Below are 26,480 nucleotides of genomic sequence, written 5' to 3'. Positions count from 1 at the left end.
GAGAGTGTTTTGCCTATGTTCTCCTCTAGGAGTTTTATAGTTTCTGATCTTACATTTAGATCTTTAATCCATTTTGAGTTTATTTTTGTGTGCGGTGTTAGAAAGTGATCTAGTTTCATTCTTTTACAAGTGGTTGACCAGTTTTCCCAGCACCACTTGTTAAAGAGATTGTCTTTACTCCATTGTATATTCTTGCCTCCTTTGTCAAAGATAAGGTGTCCATATGTGTGTGGATTTATCTCTGGGCTTTCTATTTTGTTCCATTGATCTATATGTCTGTCTTTGTGCCAGTACCATACTGTCTTGATGACTGTGGCTTTGTAGTAGAGCCTGAAGTCAGGCAAGTTGATTCCTCCAGTTCCATTCTTCTTTCTCAAGATTGCTTTGGCTATTCGAGGTTTTTGTATTTCCATACAAATCTTGAAATTATTTGTTCTAGTTCTGTGAAAAATGTGGCTGGTAGCTTGATAGGGATTGCGTTGAATTTGTAAATTGCTTTGGGTAGTATACTCATTTTCACTATATTGATTCTTCCGATCCATGAACATGGTATATTTCTCCATCTATTAGTGTCCTCTTTGATTTCTTTCATCAGTGTTTTATAGTTTTCTATATATAGGTCTTTAGTTTCTTTAGGTAGATATATTCCTAAGTATTTTATTCTTTTCGTTGCAATGGTGAATGGAATTGTTTCCTTAACTTCTTTTTCTACTTTCTCATTATTCGTGTATAGGAATGCAAGGGATTTCTGTGTGTTGATTTTATATCCTGCAACTTTACTATATTCATTGATGAGCTCTAGTAATTTTCTGGTGGAGTCTTTAGGGTTTTCCATGTAGAGGATCATGTCATCTGCAAACAGTGAGAGTTTTACTTCTTCTTTCCAATTTGGATTCCTTTTATTTCTTTTTCTGCTCTGATTGCTGTGGCCAAAACTTCCAGAACTGTGTTGAATAGTAGCGGTGAAAGTGGACACCCTTGTCTTGTTCCTGACTTTAGGGAAATGCTTTCAATTTTTCACCATTGAGGATAATGTTTGCTGTGGGTTTGTCATAGATAGCTTTTATTATGTTGAGGTATGTTCCTTCTATTCCTGCTTTCTGGAGAGTTTTTATCATAAATGGATGTTGAATTTTGTCAAAGGCCTTCTCTGCATCTATTGAGATAATCATATGGTTTTTATTTTTCAATTTGTTAATGTGGTGAATTACATTGATTGATTTGCGGATATTGAAGAATCCTTGCATCCCTGGGATAAAGCCCACTTGGTCATGGTGTATGATCTTTTAATGTGTTGTTGGATTCTGATTGCTAGAATTTTGTTGAGGATTTTGCATCTATGTTCATCAGTGATATTGGCCTGTAGTTTTCTTTTTTTGTGACATCTTTGTCAGGTTTGGGTATTAGGGTGATGGTGGCCTCATAGAATGAGTTTGGAAGTTTACCTTCCTCTGCAATTTTCTGGAAGAGTTTGAGTAGGAAGGATAGGTGTTAGCTCTTCTCGAAATTTTTGGTAGAATTCAGCTGTGAAGCCATCTGGACCTGGGCTTTTGTTTGCTGGAAGATTTCTGATTACAGTATCAATTTCCGTGCTTGTGATGGGTCTGTTAAGATTTTCTATTTCTTCCTGGTTCAGTTTTGGAAAATTGTACTTTTCTAAGAATTTGTCCATTTCTTCCACGTTGTCCATTTTATTGGCATACAACTGCTGATAGTAGTCTCTTATGATCCTTTGTATTTCTGTGTTGTCTGTTGTGATCTCTCCATTTTCATTTCTAATTTTATTGATTTGATTTTTCTCTCTTTGCTTCTTGATGAGTCTGGCTAATGGTTTGTCAATTTTATTTATCCTTTCAAAGAACCAGCTTTTGGCTTTGTTGATTTTTGCTATGGTCTCTTTTGTTTCTTTTGCATTTATTTCTGCCCTAATTTTTAAGATTTCTTTCCTTCTACTAACTCTGGGGTTCTCCAACTCTTCCTTTTCTAGTTGCTTTAGTTGTAGAGTTAGGTTATTTATTTGACTTTTTCTTGTTTCTTGAGGTATGCCTGTATTGCTATGAACTTTCCCCTTAGCACTGCTTTTATAGTGTCCCACAGGTTTTGGGTTGTTGTGTTTTCATTTTCATTCGTTTCTATGCATATTTTGATTTCTTTTTGATTTCTTCTGTGATTTGTTGGTTATTCAGAAGTGTGTTGTTCAACCTCCATATGTTGGAATTTTTAATAGTTTTTCTCCTGTAATTGAGATCTAATCTTAATGCATTATGGTCAGAAAAGATGCTTGGAATGATTTCGATTTTTTGAATTTATCAAGTTTAGATTTATGGCCCAGGATGTGATCTATCCTGGAGAAGGTTCCATGAGCACTTGAAAAAAAGGTGAAATTCGTTGTTTTGGGGTGAAATGTCCTATAGATATCAATTAGGTCTAACTGATCTAATGTATCATTTAAAGTTTGCGTTTCTTTGTTAATTTTCTGTTTAGTTGATCTGTCCATAGGTGTGAGTGGGGTATTAAAGTCTCCCACTATTATTGTGTTATTGTTGATTTCCCTTTCATACTTGTTAGCATTTGTCTTACATATTGTGGTGCTCCTATATTGGGTGCATATATATTTATAATTGTTATATCTTCTTCTTGGATTGTTCCTTTGATCATTATGTAGTGGCCTTCTTTGTCTCTTTTCACAGCCTTTGTTTTAAAGTCTATTTTATCGGATATGAGTATTGCCACTCCTGCTTTCTTTTGGTCTGTATTCGCGTGGTATATCTTTTTCCAGCCCTTCACTTTCAGTCTGTATGTGTCCCTTGTTTTGAGGTGGGTCTCTTGTAAGCAGCATATAGAGGGGTCTTGTTTTTGGATCCATTCGGCCAGTCTTTGTCTTTTGGTTGGGGCGTTCAACCCATTTACGTTTAAGGTAATTATTGATAAGTATGATCCCGTTGCCATTTACTTTATTGTTTTGGGTTCGGGTTTATACCCCCTTTTCGTATTTTCTGTCTAGAGGATATCCTTTAGAATTTGTTGGAGAGCTGGTTTGGTGGTGCTGAATTCTCTCAGCTTTTGCTTGTCTGTAAAGCTTTTGATTTCTCCTTCGTATTTGAATGAGATCCTTGCTGGGTACAGTAATCTGGGCTGTAGGTTATTGTCTTTCATCACTTTAAGTATGTCTTGCCATTCCCTCCTGGCCTGAAGAGTTTCTATTGACAGATCAGCTGTTATCCTTATGGGAATCCCCTTGTGTGTTATTTGTTGTTTTTCCCTTGCTGCTTTTAATATTTGTTCTTTGTGTTTGATCTTTGTTAATTTGATTAATATGTGTCTTGGGGTGTTTCGCCTTGGGTTTATCCTATTTGGGACTCTCTGTGTTTCTTGGACTTGGGTGATTATTTCCTTCCCATTTTAGGGAAGTTTTCAACTATTATCTCCTCAAGGATTTTCTCATGATCTTTCTTTCTGTCTTCTTCTTCTGGGACTCCTATAATTCGAATGTTGGAGCGTTTCATATTGTCCTGGAGGTCTCTGAGATTGTCCTCGTTTCTTTTAATTCGTTTTTCTTGTTTCCTCTCTGATTCATTTATTTCTACCATTCTATCTTCTATTTCACTAATCCTATCTTCTGCCTCCGTTATTCTACTATTTGTTGCCTCCAGAGTGTTTCTGATCTCATTTATTGTGTTATTCATTATATTTTGACTCTTTTTATTTCTTCTAGGTCCTTGTTAAACCTTTCTTGCATCTTCTCAATCCTTGTCTCTAGGCTATTTATCTGTGTTTCCATTTTGATTTCAAGATTTTGGATCATTTTCACTATCAATATTCGGAATTCCTTCTCCGGTAGATTCCCTACTTCTTCCTCTTTTGTTTGGTTTGGTGGGCAACTCTCCTGTTCCTTTACCTGCTGAGTATTCCTCTGTCTCTTCATCTTGGTTATATTGCTGCGTTTGGGGTGGCCTTTTTATATTCTGTTAATTTGTGGAGTTCTCTTTATTATGGAGCTTCCTCACTTTGGGTGGGGTTCTATCAGTGGCTTGTCAAGGTTTCCTGGTTAGGGAGGCTTGTGTTGGAGTTTTGGTGGGTGGAGCTGGGTTTCTTCTCTCTGGAGTGCAGTGGAGTGACCCGTAATGGGATATGAGACATCAAAGGTTTTGGGATAATTTTGAGCTGCCTGTATATTGAGGCTCAGGGGAGTGTTCCTGTGTTGCTGGAGAATTTGCGTGGTATGTCTTGTTTTGGAACTCGTTGGCCCTTGGGTGGAGCTTGGTTTCAGTGTAGGTATGAAGGCATTTGATGAGCTCCTATTGCTTACTGTTCCCTGAATTCAAGAGTTCTCTAATGTTTTCAGGCTTTGGGTTTAAGCTTCCTGCTTCTGGTTTTCAGTTTTATTTTTACAGTATCCTCTAGACTTCTCCATCTATACAGCACCAATGATAAAACATCTAGGTTAAAGATGAAAAGTTTCTCCACCTTGAGGGACACTCAGAGAGGTTCACTGAGTTACAAGGAGAAGAGAAGATGGAGGCGGTAGTTATAGGTAACTGGAATGAGATGCGGTGAGATCAAGAGAGGAGAGAGCAAGCTAGCCAGTAGTCACTTCCTTATGTGCGCTCTATAGTCTGGACCGCTCAGAGGTATTTACAGAGTTATACGGGGAAGAGGAGAGGGAGGAAGTAGACAGAGGTGACCAGGAGGATAAGAGAGAGGAATGAGTAGGAGAGAGACAAATCCTGCCAGTAACCAGTTCCTTAGGTGTTCTCTACCGTCTGGAACACACAGAGATTCACAGAGTTGGATAGAGAAGAGATGGGGGAGAAAAGAGACAGAGGCCACCTGGTGGAGAAAAAGGAGAGGCCAGAGGAGGAGAGAGTGGACAAGCCAGTAATCTCGCTCTCAGGTAAACTTGGGTAGTGAAGTTTGGGTTTTTAAATGTACAAAATTGACAACAAAGATTAAAAATCTGGAGTAGAGGTTGGATTTTCAAAGATACAATATTAAAGAAAAGCAGAAGGAAAAAGGAAGAAAGAAAAAAAAGAATTATTAAAAAACAAACAAACAAACAACAAAAAATACACCAACAATCATCCAAAGACTATATATGGTGTTTGCCTTAAAAAAAAAAAAAGTCTTTTTTTAAAAAAATAGTAATACTAGGTTATAGAAATAAAAATTAGAGGAGAAATAGAAGACTTAACAATTAAAAAAAAGCTCGGAAAAAAAAGAAAAAAAAAAGCAAAAGGCAAAAAAAAAAAAAGAATGATTTTAAAAATATTAAAAAATTAAAAATATATCTGGCTCTTCTCTGATGTTATGGGCCGTGTGGGCTCACTTCCAAGGTGGTTCCCTCTGTTTAACTTCTTCTGTTTGCTGGTTTTTAGGCTCACTAGTTCAGTCGCGCTGTGGGGAGGGGGGATGCTGCAAACAAATAGCACTGTCGTGTGTACACAGTATCTCTGCCCCGCTTGACCTGTCCTTTCTCGCGGCTCACAAACCGCTCCGGCTCTACGATGCTCAGCCGGGAACCGTCTGGGGCCGGCCCTAGGCTGCGTGCACTTCCCCAGTCCAAGCCGCTCAGGTTCGGCCCTCAGGCAGCCCTCAGAGGCACAAATGAGGCTGGGACTGCGCTTTGTGCCCTTCCCAGGTCCGAGTAGCTCAGGAGTTTGGTGAGCGCAATCGCCGCGGCTTGTCACCTTTTCCGCCGCTGCCGCTCAGCTCTCTGGGTGGACCGCTGGCGCACCCCGTGAGGCAGACTGTGACTGTCCAGCACCCCCAGAAGTCTTAGCAAAGGAGCCTGCTTGCAGTTAGGTACATAAAGTCTCTCCGGGTCTGCAATTGCTCCTTTCCAGTCCTTACGGCTCTGGCTGCCTGTCCCCGGCGGGGAATGGTCTGCAGCCGGCTTTTTCCACTCTGTCCTTTGTTCTGTGCTCGGTCCTGGCGGGGTCTTATGTTCGAGCTTTTCGCGTGGTAGCTATCCCACAGTCTGGTTTGCTAGCCCAAGTTAGATCGTTCTGGTTGCGCGTGGGGCGTTCCAGCCCGATTCTTGCAAAGCTCTGCAGCCCGCGCCTCCCGCGCGTCCCTGCCCTGCCCCCACTTCCCAATGGCGGATGCAGGCGTCTGTGCTGCTTTTCCCCTGGGGGAGTTACTGGTGGGCTTGTAATCTCTTGGTTTTAATTATTTATCTATTTTTCCTTCCTGTTATGTTGCCCTCTGTGTTTCCAAGGCTCGCCACAGACTCGGCAGGGAGAGTGTTTCCTGGTGTTTGGAAACCTCTCTTCTTAAAATTCCCTTCCCGGGACGGGCTTCCCTTCCCGGGACAGAGCTCCCTCCCCACCTCCTTTGTCTCCTTTTTCGTCTTTTATATTTTTTCCTACCTGTTTCTGAAGACAATGGTCTGCTTTTCTGGTTGCCTGATGTCCTCTGCCAGCCTACAGAAGTTGTTTTGTGGAGTTTGCTCGGCGTTGAAATGTTCTTTTGAGGAATTTGTGAGGGAGAACGTGATCTTCCCGTCCTATTCCTCCGCCATCTTTCCCCCAAATAATGGTTTTTGTTGGCTTGTTTCTGCTTTAGATCTCTCCCTCTTCCTGCCTTTCCCTCTCTCCCTCCTGTATCTCTTTCCAATAAATTAGACATTACAGATATAGCTAAACTCATTTCCCATGACATATTTGCCTTCTCTCACTCTCCTAAAGTTTACTACTCCAGGAAAAAAAAGGATGGTACTTTGTGTATTTACATAAATAATGAAATCATAAACCTATCTTTTCCAATAAACATATCTTGGTTTATTTTTACTTATTATGCTTTGGAAATGCAACTATGTTGATTCATGTAGATCTAGCAAGATTATTTGATTTAGCAGTTGCTCATTTCAAAAAGAGACACAGATGTATAGAACAGTCTTTTGGACTCTGTGGGAGAGGGAGAGGGTGGGATGATTTGGGAGAATGGCATTGAAACATGTATAATATCATACATGAAACGAATCATCAGTCCAGGTTCAAGGCATGATACAGGATGGTTGGGGCTGGTGCACTGGGATGACCCAGAGGGATGGTATGGGGAGGGAGGAGGGAGGGGGTTCAGGATGGGGAACATGTGCACACTCATGGCAGATTCATGTTGATGTATGGCAAAACCAATACAATATTGTAAAGTAATTAAACTCCAATTAAATAAATTTATATTTTAAAAAATCAAGTTACAAAATCCAAAAAATAAAAATAAAGATTAGTAGGACAGGGTTCCAACTCTCAATGAAAAAAAAAAAAGCAACTTTAACTGGAAACATCAACATCCGCTGATATCTAAAATTAAATTGTATATTTTATAAATTATACTAATGCTACATATTATTTTAGATAATTATTTTGTTTGGGTTTTGAGCATTAGAGTCAAAACCTGATTTTTTTTTCTTTTTAAAAGTTGCTTGTAAATATTTGCAAATTTGAAGTTGCAATTAACAACAATTTGTAATTACAGAACTCCAATTTTTTTCTAAAAAAAAAATGTAAACAACAACAAAAAAAAGAAAAGTGTTTTGTATTCATCTTTTTATAGAAACTAGTGTATGTAAAATGTGGTCCGTGTTATAAATTCTTATGTATCTATTCCAGTATCCTTTATTTAGCCAGTCTCCTGTTTAGTATTAGATAGACTGTATAATTGCAAATCTGCTACTTTCACAGTAATAGATTTTGACAGCTTTTTAAGTAACATGATTTTGTGTAATTAGAATGTTTTCCAGTCTGTAAGTTAGTCAGGAACCTCACCACTTTCTTGTATAAAGTTTTTGATTTTTAATCAGTGACACTTTCCACCTGTTTATGTGCAAATTCCATTATTACATGAATACTTTCCACTATTTACAGTCAAAACCTAGTTTATTGATCCAATATAGTATACTGTATTTTCATTCCAAATCATCTGTATTAATCACTTAAGTATATTTTAAAGGGATTTGATGTTGAACAGTTTGAATATACTGTATAGGGCCTGTACATCTAGTTAAGATTATAATTCATTTTATTAGACAATAGTTAATAGATTTATCTGAGCAAAAACATCTTGTTGATAACACACCAGCAGATACTGCACCCAAAATGTAAACTTCTATATAATCAAATTAACAAATCAGGATAATTGTTAAGTAGCAATTTAATATCTAGTAATATAACCAACTAGCTCAAAATAGTCTCAAAAATGTAAACTGAAATTGAAACTGAAATATATATATATTAAGTGTTAAGTATATATATATATATAATATATTATATATATATTAAATGTTAAGTAACAAGTAAACAAATTAATATAAATTCTGGTTTAAAAAATAAGAACTCTGGAGGTACTGAATCTCAATGTTTTCCATGAAATATTGATTAAAAACATTTATTAAACTCCTGGTGAATATGCATGCAGCACTTAATTATGTTTAGTGGGGAAATAACATATTCTAGCCCACAAGGAATCTATGATTAACCATGAACATACAGTTAACTAAGGACATACTTAAAAGTAACAGTGATATAGTGAAAACTCTTAAATTATGTTATCCTGAATTATTGGTATAAGTTCTTTCACCTAAAAGAATTTCTAGTTAACTGAAGTATTGAAATGGCAATTATGTTTAATCATGTAAATGAAAACCATATGTAAAGGAGGGCATGCTTTCTAAACAGAATATTCTGTGCAATTGTACTTTCAGTTATTATATTTGCTATAATGAAATAACTTTCTGTTTGCTTTCGTGATGTTAGTGCATCTGCTTTTGTTTTCCAACTACAGACTGCTGAGGAGAATATGCCTAGTATGTGTTCCCCATGCTGTTCTGCACAAGGTAAAAAGGTTTACACATGTTAAATGGAACGGTTGAGATTTTTAGAGAGAATGGTCTATGGTTTAAAAAGTTTGGGAGACAATGTATTAAGTAAAAGTAGCTATATTTGTTTTAGAATCACTTTCCATGCATAAAATGTTAAAACTTTGAAGATGAACTGTTAGTTTGCAATGTTTCACTAATTCTATTAGACCATAAAACTCATGTCTTCATCTTCAATACACTAGTGTTCCTCAAACATAATTTTGGAAATACTGGCATTATATATTGTCCTCCACTTATACACAGATGATTACCTTACCACTTTGACTCCTATATTTATAAACATTTTTATATTAAAAATAAAAATAATTTAAAAATTAAAAATTATTTAGGTTATTTTAGGTTCTTTAGATTTTTATATAAATGTTCAAATCAGCCTGTGAATTTGTTCAAAAACTCCTGGTGGTATTTTGATTGGTATTACAATGAATCTGTAAATCAGTTTAGGGAGAATAGACATCTTAATAATATTGAATCTTTCTGTCTAGGAACATAGAATAGGTATCTATTAAATTGCCTTTAATTTCTCACAGTAATGTTTTGTGCTTTTTAGGTCTTAGTCATCTTTTGTTAAATGTATTCCTATAAATGTCATGTTTTATGATAATATTATAGTGTCATTTAAAATTTTTAATTGCCTGGTATAAATAAATGCAATAAATTATTTTTGGCTTCATATCCTGTAATCATGCTAATTTTACTTAATAAGTCTAGATTTTTATAATTTTGGTAGAGTCTTTAAGACTTTCTATGTAAGCACGTCCATCGAGTCAGTGATGCCATCCAGCCATCTCATCCTCTGTGGGACCCTTCTCCTCCTGCCCCCAATCCCTCCCAGCATCAGAGTCTTTTCCAATGAGTCAACTCTTCGCATGAGGTGGCCAAAGTACTGGAGTTTCAGCTCTAGCATCATTCCTTCCAAAGAAATCCCAGGGTTGATCTCCTTCAGAATGGACTGGTTGTATCTCCTTGCAGTCCAAGGGACTCTCAAGAGTCTTCTCCAACACCACAGTTCAAAAGCATCAATTCTTGAGCGGTCAGCCTTCTTCACAGTCCAACTCTCACATCCATACATAACCACTGGAAAAACCATAGCCTTGACTAGACGGAGCTTAGTTGGCAAAGTAATGTCTCTGCTTTTGAATATGCTATCTAGGTTGGTCATAACTTTCCTTCCAAGGAGTAAGTGTCTTTTAATTTCATGGCTGCAATCACCATCTGCAGTGATTTTGGAGCCCCCAAAATAAAAGTCTGACACTGTTTCCACTGTTTCCCCATTATTTCCCATGAAGTGATGGGACCGGATGCCATGATCTTAGTTTTCTGAATGTTGAGCTTTAAGCCAACTTTTTCATTCTCCTCTTTCACTTTCATCAAGAGGCTTTTTAGTTCCTCTTCACTGATGGCATTACTGACTCGGTGGACGTGAGTCTGAGTGAACTCCGGGAGTTGGTGATGGACAGGGAGGCCTGGCGTGCTGCGATTCATGGGGTCACAAAGATTTGGACACGACTGAGCAACCGAACTGAACTGAAGTGTGTGGGTATAGACAGATTTATTTTTTCCCAAAATTGTTTCTGTATTTCACTGTTAAAACTCATTACAGTACAATATCTATAAAAAGTTGGAGTGGACAGTTTTGCATAGTTCCTTGTCTTACAGAGTAATCATTCAATATTTCACCATAAAGATGTAGGTTTTTTTGTTGTTGTTGTTTTGGTTTTTGTTTTTAGATACCTTCTATCAAATTAAGGACTTTTTTTTATTTTTCAAGTGTGCTGAGAACTTTTTTAGTACATGGATATTGAATTTTGTCAAAGGCTTTCTCTGTACCTATTAAGCTCATTATGAGTTTTATCCTTTGTTCTATTAATGGGGCAAATTACATTATTGATTTTTAGTTATTACACTAATTTTGCATCCCTGCAATAATTCCCAGTTGTTCACAATGTGTTTTTCTTTTGTATATATTCGTGTTTGATTTTCTGATATTTTGCTTCTATGTTTATAAGGGCTGCTGTTATGTAATTTTTTGGTAGTGTTTTGGTCAGAATTTGTATCAGGATTGTGCTGGTATTACACAGTAAGTTGGTAAGTTTCTTTCTTTTGTCTGTTTTTTCAAGGGTGGTTAAATGATTGATAGTATTATTTTTCCTTAAATGTCTGACAAATTTACCAAAGCAAGTGTTTGCCTTCAGAGCTTTCATTTAGGTTTTATTTTTAATTATGAGTTTGATTACTTGTACAGGTAGAATATTACTTTGGCTTATCTCTTTTATTCTTCACTAGTTTTAATAACTTATTTTTCAAAGAATCATCCTTTTCATTTAATTTTCAAGTATATTCACATAATACTATTTATGATATTCTCATTTAATGATTTTAGATTCTATAGTAATATCACATTCTGTTTTCCTAGTATTGGCTTTTTGTGTTATTTTTATATTTCTTTATCTGCCTTACTATATGGTTAATTGGTTTTATTAATCTTCCCAGAGAACCAGATTTTGACTTTATTAATTCTAATATTTGCTTTGTTTTCATTGATTTCTTCTTTTCTACTGGTTATTTTTTAATTCCTACTGACTCTGATTTTAATTCTTTTTTAATCTAGCTTCTTAATTTATAAACATTGATAAGTTATTGTAAATCTTTTTTCCTTTAAAACATAGATATCTAAAGTAAAAAGTTTCCTTAAGTTCTACTTCAGTTACAAATCACAGTTTTCTGTTTGAATTTTCATTATCATTTTCTACAGAATATTTTGTTTTCTCATGAACTTTTGTTTTATATGTTCATTCTTTTTTTAATATAAATTTATTTATTTTAATTGGAGGTTAATTACTTTACAATATTGTATTGGTTTTGCCATACATCAACATGAATCTGCTGCAGGTATACACGTGTTCCCCATCCTGAACTCCCCTCTCTCTTCCCTCCCCATACCATCCCTCTGGGTCATCCCAGTGCACCAGCCCCAAGCATCCTGTATCCTGCATCGAACCTGGACTAGTGATTCATTTCTTATATGATATTATATATGTTTCAATGCCATTCTCCCAAATCATCACACCCTCTCCCGCTCCCACAGAGTCCAAAAGACTGTTCTGTACATCTGTGTCTCTTTCGCTGTCTTGCATACAGGGTCATCATTACCATCTTTCTAAATTCCATATATATGCATAAGTATACTGTATTGGTGTTTTTCTTTCTGGCTTACTTCACTCTGTATAATAGGCTCCAGTTTCATCCACCTCATTAGAACTGATTCAAATGTATTCTTTTTAATAGCGAGTAATACTCCATTGTGTATATGTACCACAGCTTTCTTATCCATTCATCTGCTGATGGACATCTAGGTTGCTTCCATGTCCTGCCTATTATAAACAGTGCTGTGATGAACATTGGGGTACACGTGTCTCTTTCAATTCTGGTTTCCTCGATGTGTATGGCCAGCAGTGGGATTGCTGGGTCACACTGCAGATGATGACTGCAGCCATGAAATTAAAAGACACTTACTCTTTGGAAGAAAATTTATGACCAACCTAGATAGTATATTCAAAAGCAGAGACATTACTTTGCCGACTAAGGTCCATCTAGTCAAGGCTATGGTTTTTCCAGTGGTCATGTATGGATGTGAGAGTTGGACTGTGAAGAAGGCTGAGCACCGAAGAATTGATGCTTTTGAACTGTGGTGTTGGAGAAGATTCTTGAGAGTCCCTTGGACTGCAAGGAGATTCCAACCAGTCCATTCTGAAGGAGATCAGCCCTGGGATTTCTTTGGAAGGAATGATGCTAAAGCTGAAACTCCAGTACTTTGGCCACCTCATGCGAAGAGTTGACTCATTGGAAAACACTTTGATGCTGGGAGGCATTGGGGGCAGGAGGAGAAGGGGACGACCGAGGATGAGATGGCTGGATGGCATCACGGACTCAATGGATGTGAGTCTGAGTGAACTCCGGGACATGGTGATGGACAGGGAGGCCTGGCATGCTGCGATTCATGGGGTCGCAGAGTCGGACATGACTGAGTGACTGAATTGAACTGAACTGAAGGCAGTTCTATTTCCAGTTTTTTAAGGAATCTCCACACCGTTCTCCATAGTGGCTGTACTAGTTTGCATTCCCACCAACAGTGTAAGAGGGTTCCCTTTTCTCCACACCCTCTCCAGCATTTATTGCTTGCAGACTTCTGGATAGCAGCCATTCTGACAGGCGTGAAATGGTACCTCATTGTGGTTTTGATTTGCATTTCTCTGATAATGAGTGATGTTGAGCATCTTTTCATGTGTTTGTTAGCCATCTGTATGTCTTCTTTGGAGAAATGTCTGTTTAGTTCTTTGGCCCATTTTTTGATTGGGTCATTTATTTTTCTGGAATTGAGCTGCAGGAGTTGCTTGTATAGTTTTGAGATTAGTTGTTTGTCAGTTGCTTCATTTGCTATTATTTTCTCCCATTCTGAAGGCTGTCTTTTCACCTTGCTTATAGTTTCCTTTGTTGTGCAGAAGCTTTTAAGTTTAATTAGGTCCCATTTGTTTATTTTTGCTTTTATTTCCTATATTCTGGGAGGTGGGTCATAGAGGATCCTGCTGTGATTTATGTCAGAGAGTGTTTTGCCTATGTTTTCCTCTAGGAGTTTTATAGTTTCTGGTCTTACGTTTAGATCTTTAATCCATTTTGAGGTTTTTTTTTTGTGTGTGTGTATGGTGTTATAAAGTGTTCTAGTTTCATTCTTTTACAAGTGGTTGACCAGTGTTCCCAGCACCACTTGTTAAAGAGAATGTCTTTAATTCATTGTATATTCTTGCCTCATTTGTCGAAGATAAGGTGTCCATAGGTGTGTGGATTCATCTCTGGGCTTTCTGTTTTGTTCCATTGATCTATATTTCTCTCTTTGTGCCAGTACCATACTGTCTTGATGACTGTGGCTTTGTAGTAGAACCTGAAGTCAGGCAGGTTGATTCCTCCAGTTCCATTCTTCTTTCTCAAGATTGCTTTGGCTATTCAAGGTTTTTTGTATTTCCATACAAACTGTGAAATTTGTTCTAGCTCTGTGAAAAATACCGTTGGTAGTTTGATAGGGATTGCATTGAATCTATAGATTGTTTTGGGTAGTATACTCATTTTCACTATATTGATCTTTATTTTTTTTAAATCAGTGACTAATGTCAAGTATCATCACATCACTGGCAGAAAATGAGTATTTCTGCTGTGAAAATAGAGGTGTTTTTTATGTTTTGTGTGTTTGATTTACCAAAAGACTGGATAATTAAAAGATATCAATAGGAATTTGAAAGTACTGGCCTGGTTTGGGGATAAATGGGGGTAGAATATTAAGGGATATAGAAATAAGGCTCTATAAAAGAAATTGTATTGATATGTGGAATTCTATCATTAGTCATGATTTAATATCCTAACAAAGCCACTCTGGAGCCACTCTTGATGTGTTACTGCTGAGCAGAAGGCTGTGTATAGTGTCCATTCCTGCCCTTATTCCTGCTCTACTTATGGGCCTGTCATAGGACTGTCACATAATATCAGCAATAGGGGGCTGAGGAAGGAAAGAGGCTGGCTCCTCTACTGTTCTGTTGTTCCATTTAGTGTTTATTGTTTAATAATGTTCTATTGTTTTTATTCCTCAATATTTCTTATGCAAATATTAATCTTTGTTTAAAATATGCCTATCCAAATATCTTAATACCATTTATTAACGTTTATATTTTCACCATAAATATGAAGTACAATCTTGATTATATTATAGCTTTCTAAATGTAGTTTTTGTCATTTTTTAATTTGTCTTTTCCAATAGCCTGTCTACACAATGCCATTTTAAAATTTTAAAACGTTTAAGTTCCCTATCATTACAGACTAAGTAGCTTTAAGCCTCAATGTACAAGTTTTAAAGCACACATTAATACGACACCAGTAACAACAATTTTACATTTGTTTCATCATCTATCACCTCCACTGTATTATCTTAAGGGATTTGATTTAAGTCATACCTGAATGATATAGTGTTTTCCCCTACTTTCTTCAATTTAAGCCTAAGTTTTGCAATAAGGAGCTCATGGTCTGAGTCACAGTTAGCTCCAGGTCTTGTTTTTGCTGGCTATATAGAGCTTCTCCATCTTCAGGTGTAAAAAATATAACCAGTCTGATTTGGTAATGACTATCTGATGATGTCCATGTGTAGAGACAGCTCTCGTGTTATTGGAAGAGGTTGTTTGCCTTCACCAGTGTGTTCTCTTGGCAAAACTCTGTTATCTTTGCCCTATTTCATTTTGTGCTCCAAGGCCAAACTTGCCTGTTACTCCAGGTATCTCGTGACTTCCTACTTTTGCATTCCAATCCCCTGTGATGAAATGGACATCTTTTTTGTGTTAGTTCTAGAAAGACTTGTAAGTCTTCATAGAACTGTTCAACTTCAGCTTCTTTGGCAATAGTGGTTGGGGCATAGACTTGGATTACTGTGATATTGAATGGTTTGCATTGGAAATGAACTGACATCATTCTGTCATGTTTAAGATTGTACCAAAGCACTGTATTTCAGACTCTTTTGTCAACTATGAGGACTACTCCATTCCTTCTAACGGATTCTTGCCCACAGTGGTAGATATAATGGTTATCTGAGTTAAAGTTGCCCATTCCCATCCATTTTAGTTCACTAAAATGTTGATGTTCACTCTTACCATCTCCTTTTTGACCATGTCCAATTTGCCTTGACTTATGGACCTAACATTCCAGATTCCTATGCAATATTGTTCTTTACAGCATTGGACTTTACACTCACCACCAGACACATCTGTAACTGAGCATCATTTCTGCTTTGGCCCAGTTGGTTCATTCTTTCTGGAGGTATTTGTCCTCTCTTCCCCAGTAGCATATTGGACACCTATTGACCTGGGGGCTTATCTTCTGTTGTCATATCTTTTTGCCTTTTCAACTGTTCATGGGGTTTTTGATGCAAGGATACTAAAGTGGTTTGCCATTCCCTTCTCCAGTGGACCACGTTTTGTCAATGGTAGACAGAGTGCCTGAAGAACTATAGAGAGAGTTTCATAATATTGCACAGGAGGTGGTAACCAAAAGCATCCAGAAGAAAAAGAAATACAAAAAGGCAAAATGATTGTCTGAGGAGGTCTTACATACATAGCTGAGAAAAGAAGTGAAAGGCAAAGAGAAAGAGAAAGATATCCCCAACTGAATGGAGATTTCCAGAGAATAGGACAGAGAGGTAAGAAAGCCTTCTTAAGTAAACAATGCAAATAAATGGAGGAAAAGAATAGAATGTGAAAGGCTAGATATCTCTTCAAGAACACTGGAGATACCAAGGGAGCGTTTCATGCAAAGATGAGCACAATAAAGAACAGAAACAGCAAGGACTTAAGAGAAGCGGAAGTTAAGAATAGGTGGCAAGAATACACAGAAGAATTGTACAAAAAATGTCTTAATGACCCAGATAATCATGATGGTGTAGTCACTTATCTAGAGCCAGACATCCTGGAGTGTGAGTCAAGTGGGCCTCAGGAAGCATTACAACAAACAAAGTTAGAAGACATGATGGAATGCCAGCTGAACTATTTCAGTTCCAAAAAGATGCTGCTGCTAAAGTGCAGTACTCAACATGACAGCAAATTTGGAAAACTCAGCAATGGTCACAGGACTAGAAAAATTCAGTTTTCACTCCAGTTCCAAAGATAGGCAATGCCAAAGAATATTCAAACTACTGGACAATTGCACTCATTTCACTTGCTAGCAAAGAAATGCTCAAAATCTTTCAAGCTAGGCTTCAAAAGCCTGAGAACTGAGAACTTCTAGATGTACAGGCTGGATTTAGAAAAGGCAGAGGAAGCAAAAATCCAATTGCCAGTATCCGTTGGATCTTAGAGAAAGTTAGGGATTTCCAGAAAAATATCTACTTCTGCTTCATAGACTATGCTAAACCTTTAACTGTGTGGATCACAATGAACTCTGGAAAGTTTTTAAAGAGTTGGGAATACTAGTCCACCATACCTGCCTCCCGGGAGACTTGTGTGTAGGTCAATAAGCAACTGTTAGACCCAGAGGTGAAACAACAGATTGGCTCAAAATTAGGAAAGGGGTGTGTCAAGGCTGTGGATTGTCACCCTACATATTTAACTTATATGCAGAGTACATCATGTGAAATGCCAGGTTGGATGAATCACAAGCTGGAGTCAAAATTGTCGGGAGAAATATTAGCAACTTCAGATATGCAAATGATACTACTCTAATGGCAGAAAGTGAAGAAGAACTAAAGAGCCTCTTGTTGAGGGAAAAAGAGGAAAGTGAAAAAGCTGGCTTAAAACTCAACATTCAAAAAATGAAGATCATGGCATCTGGTCCTATCACTTCGTGGCAAATAGGTAGGGAAAAAATGGAAACAGTGGCAGACTTTACTTTCTTGGGCTTAAAAATCTGCAGATAGTGACTGCAGCCACAGAATTAAAAGACCCTTGCTCCTTGGAAGAAAGTTATAATCCTAGACAGTGTATTATAAAGCAGACATCACTTTGCTGCCAAAGATCTATATAGTCAAAGCTATGGTTTTTCCAATAATCATGTATGGATGTGAGAGTTGGACCATAAAGAAGGCTGAATGCTGAAGAATTGATGCCTTTTTATCGTGGTGCTGGAGAAGACTCTAGGGAGTCCCTTGGAGAGCAAGGAGATCAAACCAGTCAATCCTAAAGGAAGTCAACCCTGAATATTCATTGGAAGGACTGGTGCTGAAAGCTGAATCTCTAATTCTTTGGCCACCTGATGCAAAGAGCTGACTCCTTGAAAAAGACTTTGACGCTGGGAAAGATTGAGGGCAGGAGGAGAAGGATGAGATATTTGGATGGTATCACTGACTCAATGGACCTGAGTTTTAGCAAACTCAGGGAGATAGTGAAGTACAGGGAAGCCTGGCATGTTACAGTCCATGGGGTCACAAAGTGTTGGACGTGACTTAGTGACTGGACTGCAACATCACCATCTATAATTAAATCAGACTTTAAAATAATAGATGCAGACTTTTTAATTAAAAAAGAAGTAACAGTCCTGATAACAGGCTTTCTAGTAGTTAAAGATTTTATAAAAAGAAGTTTTGTTACTAACATCTCATGTATAGTCCCTCTGTGTTTTTTTTTTTTGTTGTTGTTGTTCTAATATATTTTTGTCTAGAAGTAAGTTAACAACTCCAAAATTAAAGCTATGTTTTATTGCCTTAAGGCCCATGATTCATCTAACTTCATCTGGCTTCACTTTTTTCCTCCTGCAGTTAATAATTGAATATGATAAAATAGAAGGTAGAAATAAATTAGAATACTAATAGTTTCTTTGAATTCAAAAATATGCAAGGAAGGGATAAACAATTGATATTATTCAGAAACCTGGTTGTAAATGTGGCAGATTGTTCATTTCTCTTTGTTGTTTCTACAAAGATCTGAGTTTTCAACTGACAGAGATGCATTCTTTTTTCCATCCCAGAGATAAATCATCATCAGTCTAAACCTGTCAACGTGATCTCAATCTCTTTGGTCTAATGAGGAACACTGTTATATAAGCAGAGTGTTTTAGAGAGCTCCTGAGGTTTCCTCTTCATGAGAGGAGAAGTATACTTGCTAGTTCCATCTCTTTTCTTTCCTTCCTTCCTTGACCTAAGGTATGATGCCTGAAGTTGTGGTAGCCAACTTGCATCTTAAGGAAAAAGCCCCAGAGATCACAGCACAAAGAGCATTATCATCCCAGGGATAACAATATTGATCTAATGAGCTGATCACTATAGGAAACTATAGTTTTAGGGGAAGAATCATTATGGAACTGAAAATGACTCCAAAGCATTCACTTGTGTTTCCTCCCATTTTTGTAGCCTACCTTATTTAAGCATATGATACTGACAGATTTATTATGAAAATATTTTGAATAGTAGATTCCAAAGTCTTCAGAAATTTGATGCCAACTCTTCTGTATGATTCTCTCAGAGGACAGAACACAGATCACCCTGTTGTCTTAGTATTTAAGCATCTGGGTTGGTCCTCTCATGGTCCCCAAGGATTCCTGCAATCTGGTATTTATGCATGTATGTATGCCTTTGAATGTGAACCAGGCTTAGTGACTTGCTTCTGTCAAGTAGGATGCAGTAGAAGTGATAGGTTGTCATTTCTGAGATCAGATTATAGGAAGACTGTGGCATGTATGTTGGGTGATCTCTCTGGCTCTCTTCCTCCCTATTCTGTGCTGTGAGCTGCTGTATAGGAAAATTACTCCCTGTGTGTTTCTTTTTTACTCTCACACTACTGCCTCCCGCATACCATTTCTGATACTAAATGAATGGGGAGTTTTCCTACACCAAGTAGTTCTCTGCAATACCAGCTGTGTGTCCTACAACTCAGTTCTGACACTAACCAGAATTAGCAAAGACACTATAGACTAAAGGCTAGTTTTACAAGACTGTACTGTACCCCAAATTTTTGAAATTGTTACTTATTTATTCATGTCAACTCTTTGTGACCCCATGGACTATATCCCGCCAGGCTCCTCTGTCCATGGGATTTTCCAGGCAAGAATACTGGAGTGGGTTGCCATTTCCTTCCCCAGGGAATCTTCCTGACCCAGGGATCAAACTGGGGTCTCTCGCATGGCAGGTAGACTCATTACCATCTGATTCACACCCATTTCACACGTTAGTCTGAAGTAGTAGACCCCCATGTTACCCAAAACTTGTGTCTGACTTGCCTGTGAATCAGAAATTCTCATGATTCCTTCCTTGAATTTGATCATTTGCTATAACATTTCATAAACCCAGGAAACACTTAAGTTTAGCACTTTACTATAAAAAGGATATAATAAAGAATACAGATGATGTACAAAAGAGAAGAGATACATAGGGCAAGGTCTGAAAGGGTCCCTAGTGCCAGAGCTTTGGGCCCCATAGAGTTGTGGAGTACCACTCTTGATACAAGAGTGTGTTCACCAACCCAGAAGCTCACAAACCTTATACTATGGGTGTTTTTATGAAAGCTTCATCATGTAGGCCTGACAGAGCATTAACTCCATTTTCAGCCCTTCTTTCCTCTCCAGAGAATGGGGACATGGGGCTGAAAGTCTCAAACTTCTACTCCTAGGTGCCGGGGTCCAGCCCTGGTGGATCCAGGGAATTCGAAGCAGGGACGGCATCGGTGTCTGAGGAATTAATTGCTTAATTAAAGATATGGAGGGAGATTAGAAAGAAATAATGTAGTAGGAAAATAAGTGGAGAAAAAGATGCTGAATAACTTGGTTTACATGGAAAGCCAATAAAACTCTGAGACAAGGAGTTTGCACCACCTACGTAGGCCACCGGCACCCACTTGAATAGCGGAGGGTGCCCCGCCTTGGGCTCCCTCTCCCGTGGGTCTTAGAAGCCAGAGCAAAATTAGTAGGCTTGGGGAGCCTCCACACTCCAGATGGGAATTCAGCCAGAAAAGAAGAGAATGAGAAAAGACCACACGGGGGAAACCAGTCTTTCCAGGAACTGGTCCGTTTCTGTATTTTCCAGGTCCACTTTTATACTTTTAGTTATACATAGAGATAAATGTAAGAAACAGAGTCACACAGGGTCAGCTGCTCCGACCCTTATCTAAAGACAGTGTTCTCAGTATATCTTTGTTCTTACAAGGGTCTTACATTTGTTTACAATATCTTCTGGTCTGGAGACAGATCAACATTTTATGGCCCCACCTTACTTTCTATTGATAAAGGTTAGTCGATCAGAAAACTTGTCTCCCCTTAAGATCTAGTAAGTCTTAAGATAGCGATAAAGTTACATTCTTACATAGCAAGGACACAATGATTTATAAAAAAGAAAGAGGAGTACAGTGATCTATAACAAAGAGAAAATTCATTAACTCAAAAGTCTAGTATTGCTAACATCAAAACTACTATACTTCCTTTTCTACGTTGCAATTACATCAATTAACATACTCCCAGGTGCCTAAGGATATGGAGGCCTGGTGGCAATCATTAACTCAGCAATGAAACCCTTCACCAACATAATTTCTAACTAAATCACTAGTACTATACTAATAATTTTCTAACTTCTCAAAAGAATATGTTTTTAGAAAGTTTAAAGCATCTTGTGCCTCTCACAGTTAGGAGGCTGTAAACAATCACATGTGGCGGGATAGTCCTGTCAGGTAGGCTAGAGAGCCATCAGAGGAGTTTTTGGACTGAAACACCCTTGCCATGCCCAGGAGATTTATTAACTGGAGTCCTAAGTTAACTCCTTTTCAGAGAGAGGTGGTGGGGGATAGCCCCCGTATAATGTCAGAAGAGCAGGCGAAAAGCACAATGCAGTAAGGCAGGCAGACTCTGGTTTTGGGACAGATGCACGAGCAGATCCAGTGAGGCTCCCTTAAGGCCCGACTCGCCTTTGCCTGTCAGGCCCCTTAACCTCATGACCTTTGCCACTGGTGGGACTCCTCGTGCTGGCTCCCAGCACTTGGGTAGGTCTTTCTGGTTAACAGCTCCCACCTAGGAGCCTACCGAGTTATAAGAACAAAAGACATTTCTATCAGCCAGAAAATTCAAGGGATTTGGGAGTTTGGTGTCAGATGCTCCTATCACTAAAGTAATTAGAGTCTTCTGTATTAAGAACTGGGCTCAAACTCTAAATGTTTGAAAAAAAGATTCTCCTGGCAATTCTATTTACAAGAGTTTTAGGAATGTTGTCTTAGGAACCAGGGGGAAGAGATATATGTATTTCTTTATTTCACAGCTACCTTAAGGGATTCCCATGTAGCCAGGAGTTTATGTTTCTGGCCAGTGACCATCAAGGACCTGAGCCTGTCCTTACACTTACAAGGCTGAGCTTGAAAGCCGATCTCCCCCCAACAGAGCCTTAAAATAACTCTAATCCAGCCAGCACCTTGATTACAGACAGGGATTTTCTGCTTCACCTACAAAAGTAGGAAAAGCATGAAGAATGTTCCACAGCTGCTGCTCGTTAGTATCATCATTTAGCCTTCTTTTACTCTGTCTTTCTCATTTGGTATGTAGTGGTTATTCATTAGCACACATATGGATGATCTGTAGTCCCTAATTCCTTCTCATCTGTATTAATTTAACAGTGAAAATTCTGCTTTCACTAAACACAACTCTAAAGAAAGTAAAATGTTTTCTTCTTTTCAGTGATAATCTTTAAATAGTTGGTGATTATATTAAATATTATTACATTCACTCACCTTTCAAGAATTTTTCCCACTGAGAGATGCACATTTAGCAATAACAAAAGCTAAATGCAGTACAATAAAATTATGTGGGAGGGATTTCAATTTCATAGTAAAATGGTAAGTTTATTATGAAATGTTTACATTCCAGTCCTCATCTTAGAACATAATTGTGTTAGTTATTAAACTGTTGTCAGCTATGAGTTCATCCTCCATATGGAGTATTTTGATGCTGCGGCTGGTCCTCTGCCAACCACCTTTCTTCTTTGCCAGTTGGCTCCCCATTAGGTTCTGCCATAGGGACACTGGAGCAAGTGCAAAAAAACAGGAGAGGGGAGAAAGGAATTTTGTTTATCTGTTTGTTTGTTTTTTCTTGTTGGCATTGCTCCAGCCTTGGCCCTCTACCAGGTGCAGTAGCAATCACCTCTAGTTCCCAGGTTTTTCACTCCTCTTAGAAGTGGCCTTGGCAGCAATGTCAGCTTCAAAGCTGGCCTTCCTCCCTCAGGATCTGGGCCAAGCTACACCGGGGTCTTTGAGGTTCCAGAGATTAATGTCAACCCTGTAGCATCTGCCCCTCAAATTCTTTGGTTCTAGATCTGCAGGGTCATTCCTCTGAACTGCTAACTTCTGATAACCCTACTCTTCCTTTTGGTCCCTTAGCCTTAGTTAGGGCTCTTACCTACTTCTTACAGTTACTATTTCTTTCCATGTTAGTATTCTTGTTTTGTTTTGTTTTCTAATATCAGCCTAATTTCCTCTATAAAATTCTCTTATTATTTTGTTTTGTTTAAGAATAATTGTTTCTGTTTTCCCACCTTGATTATGACTGGTACACAGTGCAGTAGTAGAAGAATTTACATGGAGAATATTTCAAATTCACAATAAAATACTACAGAAGTCCAAGACATAGATCCTATTAAGTTTGTATTATATATTGATTGTTTTGTAATGTGTTTTGAATGTTAAATACTGGTCTTAAAAACACAAATGTCCATAATGGCTGTCCCTTCTAAAAGAAACACTTGAATAGGCTTAATAAACAAGTTGGCAATGAGTCATTCTCTAATGTTCTCTCTGGTTCACAGAAGACTTCTCACCATCACTAACCACCTCTTTCTCTGAATTTATATTTGCTTTACATATTCTGCTTCTCAGTTTCAATTCTCAGTTCTTGTACACTGTATTATTTCTGCTATATCAGTTTTTTCTCCTAAATAACCTAGCAAGTTCCTTGTGATTTATGAATCCTTTTCTTTCTTTCTTGTCTCTCATATGCTTAGCACAACTTTCTTGAAAGATAGCACTATTTAACAAGTATTTGTTGATAAATATATCCAGAATGCTCCACTTTTATATTTGTAAAAAAAGATTTCTTTTAAAGAAGTCAGAGAAAAGGAATGTGGCAATGGTGGAGAATAAAAGAAAGAGCTAGATATTAATAAATAGATTAAAATTTGTTGACCAAATTTAACAAAGTCTGCTGATATTTAATACAAATATATTGCTAAATATTGCTAATTGCCAAATTCAGCATTTCATGACTATTTGGTGAATGATAAATTTATAAATATTTGATGAACTTCAGAAAGATATAAATTGTTGTTTAGATTTATGTAATGCTTCCAAGTTCCTTTAAATGAAATAAATGCTTGTGTGTATGTGTGCGTTAGTTGCTTAGTCATGTCCGACTCTTTGTGACCCCATGGACTATAGCCTACCAGGCTCCTCCATCCATGGAATTTTCCAGGCAAGAGTACTGGAGTGGGTTGCCATTTCCTTCTCCAAAATAAATGCTTACCTGTTTATATTTTATTTAAATCCACTAAAATTTAAATTTTCTACTTAAGCATTTTCTCATCAGTGGGATATCTAAACCCCAATATCTAGACTAAAGACAGGTTTCTTTGTCATAGTTTTTACACTGGAAAAAGTTCAAGGATTTAGAAAATTATTTCTAGTTCTCAAAGTTTACTCTCTTTCTAAAACAGTCCAGTGATTAGAGAGATCTTTGTTCACATTCCACAGCAGCCATTGCACAACTCTGATCTCCAACCAATTAATAGATTTAATAATAATTTCTTTATAAGGATTTTTAAAAGATAAGATGAAATACTACAAATTAAATACATCAAATTCTTGGAGATTATTAGCTGTATGCAGGCATATGATAAAAGAGAACAACATCAAGCATGTAGTTGACACTCAGAAATCAACACCTTTTCTTCAGGTTTGTTTTCAATCTCAGTTCAGTTCAGTCACTCAGTCGTGTCCGACTCTTTGCGACCCCATGAATCACAGCACGCCAGGCCTCCCTGTCCATCACCATCTCCTGGAGTTCACTTAGACTCACGTCCATTGAGTCAGTGATGCCATCCAGCCATCTCATCCTCAGTCGTCCCCTTCTCCTCCTGCCCTCAATCCCTCTCAGCATCAGGGTCTTTTCCAATGAGTCAGCTCTTCACATGAGGTGGCCAAAGTACTGGAGTTTCAGCTTTAGCATCATTCCCTCCAAAGAAATCCCAGGACTGATCTCCTTCAGAATGGACTGGTTGGATCTCCTTGCAGTCCAAGGGAACTCTCAAGAGTCTTCTCCAACACTCCAATTCAAAAGCATCAATTCTTTGGCGCTCAGCTTTCTTTACCGTCCAACTCTCATATCCATACATGACCACTGGAAAAACCATAGCCTTGACTAGGTGGACCTTAGTCGGCAAAGTAATGTCTCTGCTCTTCAATATGCTATCTAGGTTGGTTATAACTTTTCTTCCAAGGGAACAACTAGATTTTATAAGCCTAAGTTTCAGTCTGTTATCTCTCTGGTTAGAACAAAACTCTCAAACTTAATTGATTTGCGGTAGAAATGCATGAAACTGTCTACTAATTTAAATGCTTTATAGAATCTTTGATCCCTTTGGCAGTTTTGTGTGTGTGTGTGTGTGTGTGTATATATATATATATATATATAATTTTTATGATATGCAAAAAGTTAGCCTTTGTTTGAAACAGCAGTTTTCTCATTAAATATTTGAGTGCAATCTTGAATTGTGGGAGAACTGAAAATTGGGAACAATGTACTGTAGATAAAAGGATTTAGATAGTTGATAGACATCAACTTGCTGGTACTAGAGTACATGTGTGTAGTGACATAGCATGGGATGGTTTATAATACCACAGTAATCGAAATCCTATACAGACATGTCTGCATTAACTGGAAAGGATCTGCATCTTTCCAGTGGCTTTAAATCCTCTGAAAAATGTTTTTAGCATAACTTCTAAGTTTCTGTAGCAAAAATACTAGAGTAGCTTAAATAGGATAGAAATGTATTTCTCTCTCTTATATGGCAGTCTGCTTGCTCCAGGCCAGAGGGACAGCTCTGCTCCACAAGGTCGCTCAAGTGTTCTGGTTTCTTCCATCTTGATTATTCCGCTCTCCCTGAGGTGCCTCCCTTATCTGCAGAGTGAAATCTCATTTGTGCCTATGTGAGATCCAGCTTACAGAAAAGAAAGAAAGAAAATCTTAGGCAAATAACTTACTTGTAACAAGGGCTACAGAAGCTGCCCTCATCATTTCCACTCCATTATATTGGCAAGACCTTAGTCACATATATAGAGCTGCAAGGAAGTTATATTTAACAATATATGTATATAATATATTATTAAAATACACAAAATATACTATATGCAAACTGGTATCTAACATAACAAATTAAAAATAAAAAATTTTAAGACCTGTTGTCCAATAAAATTTTGTAAATGTTTCATACGTTCTATTCCATTTGTTTTAAAATGCATGTATTTTCTCTATGGTATATAATTCTATAAATATAAATATATCAGTATATATCACATCCAATCAATTCATTATGTTATTTACATTTCTATTCAGATTAAGTTTATGACTGTCAGTTTCTACTAAAAGTATATTACATGCATTCACTATGAATATAGTCTTGTTTTTTTCTTTATTATTTTATCTGTTTATGGTCTGTTTCTTTCTATGAAATTTATTAGTGCACACAAGTTCATAAATAATATTTCTTCTAGTGGGTTGATTCTCATATTTCCTAATATTTTGTCCAAAATAATACTGTCCTCTTAGTAATATTTTTCCAACTACTTTCTTTTTCATATTTCTTTTAGTAATATTTAAGTATTTCTTTTAAACTGTAAATGTAGTCACCACGTAAAGAGAGAGCAGAGTCAGGGCCCTCTTGCCTAGAAAGACATTAAGTCTGCCATTTGCTACTTACCATGTTTGACCTTGTTGCTATAGTTACAGGCATAGCTCATTCTTTATGTCTTCACTGGCCTTTCCAACTTAATATTAAGATCAAAGATAGTTTCAGCAATGTCTTATGATTAATAGTAGCATTTTATTTTTAAAGTTTACTATA

At 37.4% G+C, this 26,480-nt stretch overlaps 1 protein-coding gene across 1 annotated transcript in view; it reads left to right on the top strand.

Moving 5' to 3' along the window:
- Positions 1–26,480, top strand: part of LOC132659130 (uncharacterized) — a 623,558-nt gene that overhangs the window by 189,553 nt on the left and 407,525 nt on the right. The window contains exon 2 of the mRNA XM_060408826.1: positions 8,782–8,833. Coding sequence (XP_060264809.1) covers positions 8,782–8,833 — 52 coding nt within the window. The remainder of the gene's footprint in view (positions 1–8,781; positions 8,834–26,480) is intronic.

This window comes from Ovis aries, chromosome 2 (genome assembly GCF_016772045.2).
Source record: "Ovis aries strain OAR_USU_Benz2616 breed Rambouillet chromosome 2, ARS-UI_Ramb_v3.0, whole genome shotgun sequence".
Lineage (NCBI taxonomy): Eukaryota > Metazoa > Chordata > Mammalia > Artiodactyla > Bovidae > Ovis > Ovis aries.
Note: the sequence above shows the minus strand (reverse complement) of the source record. Positions and strands in the feature narration are given on the sequence as shown.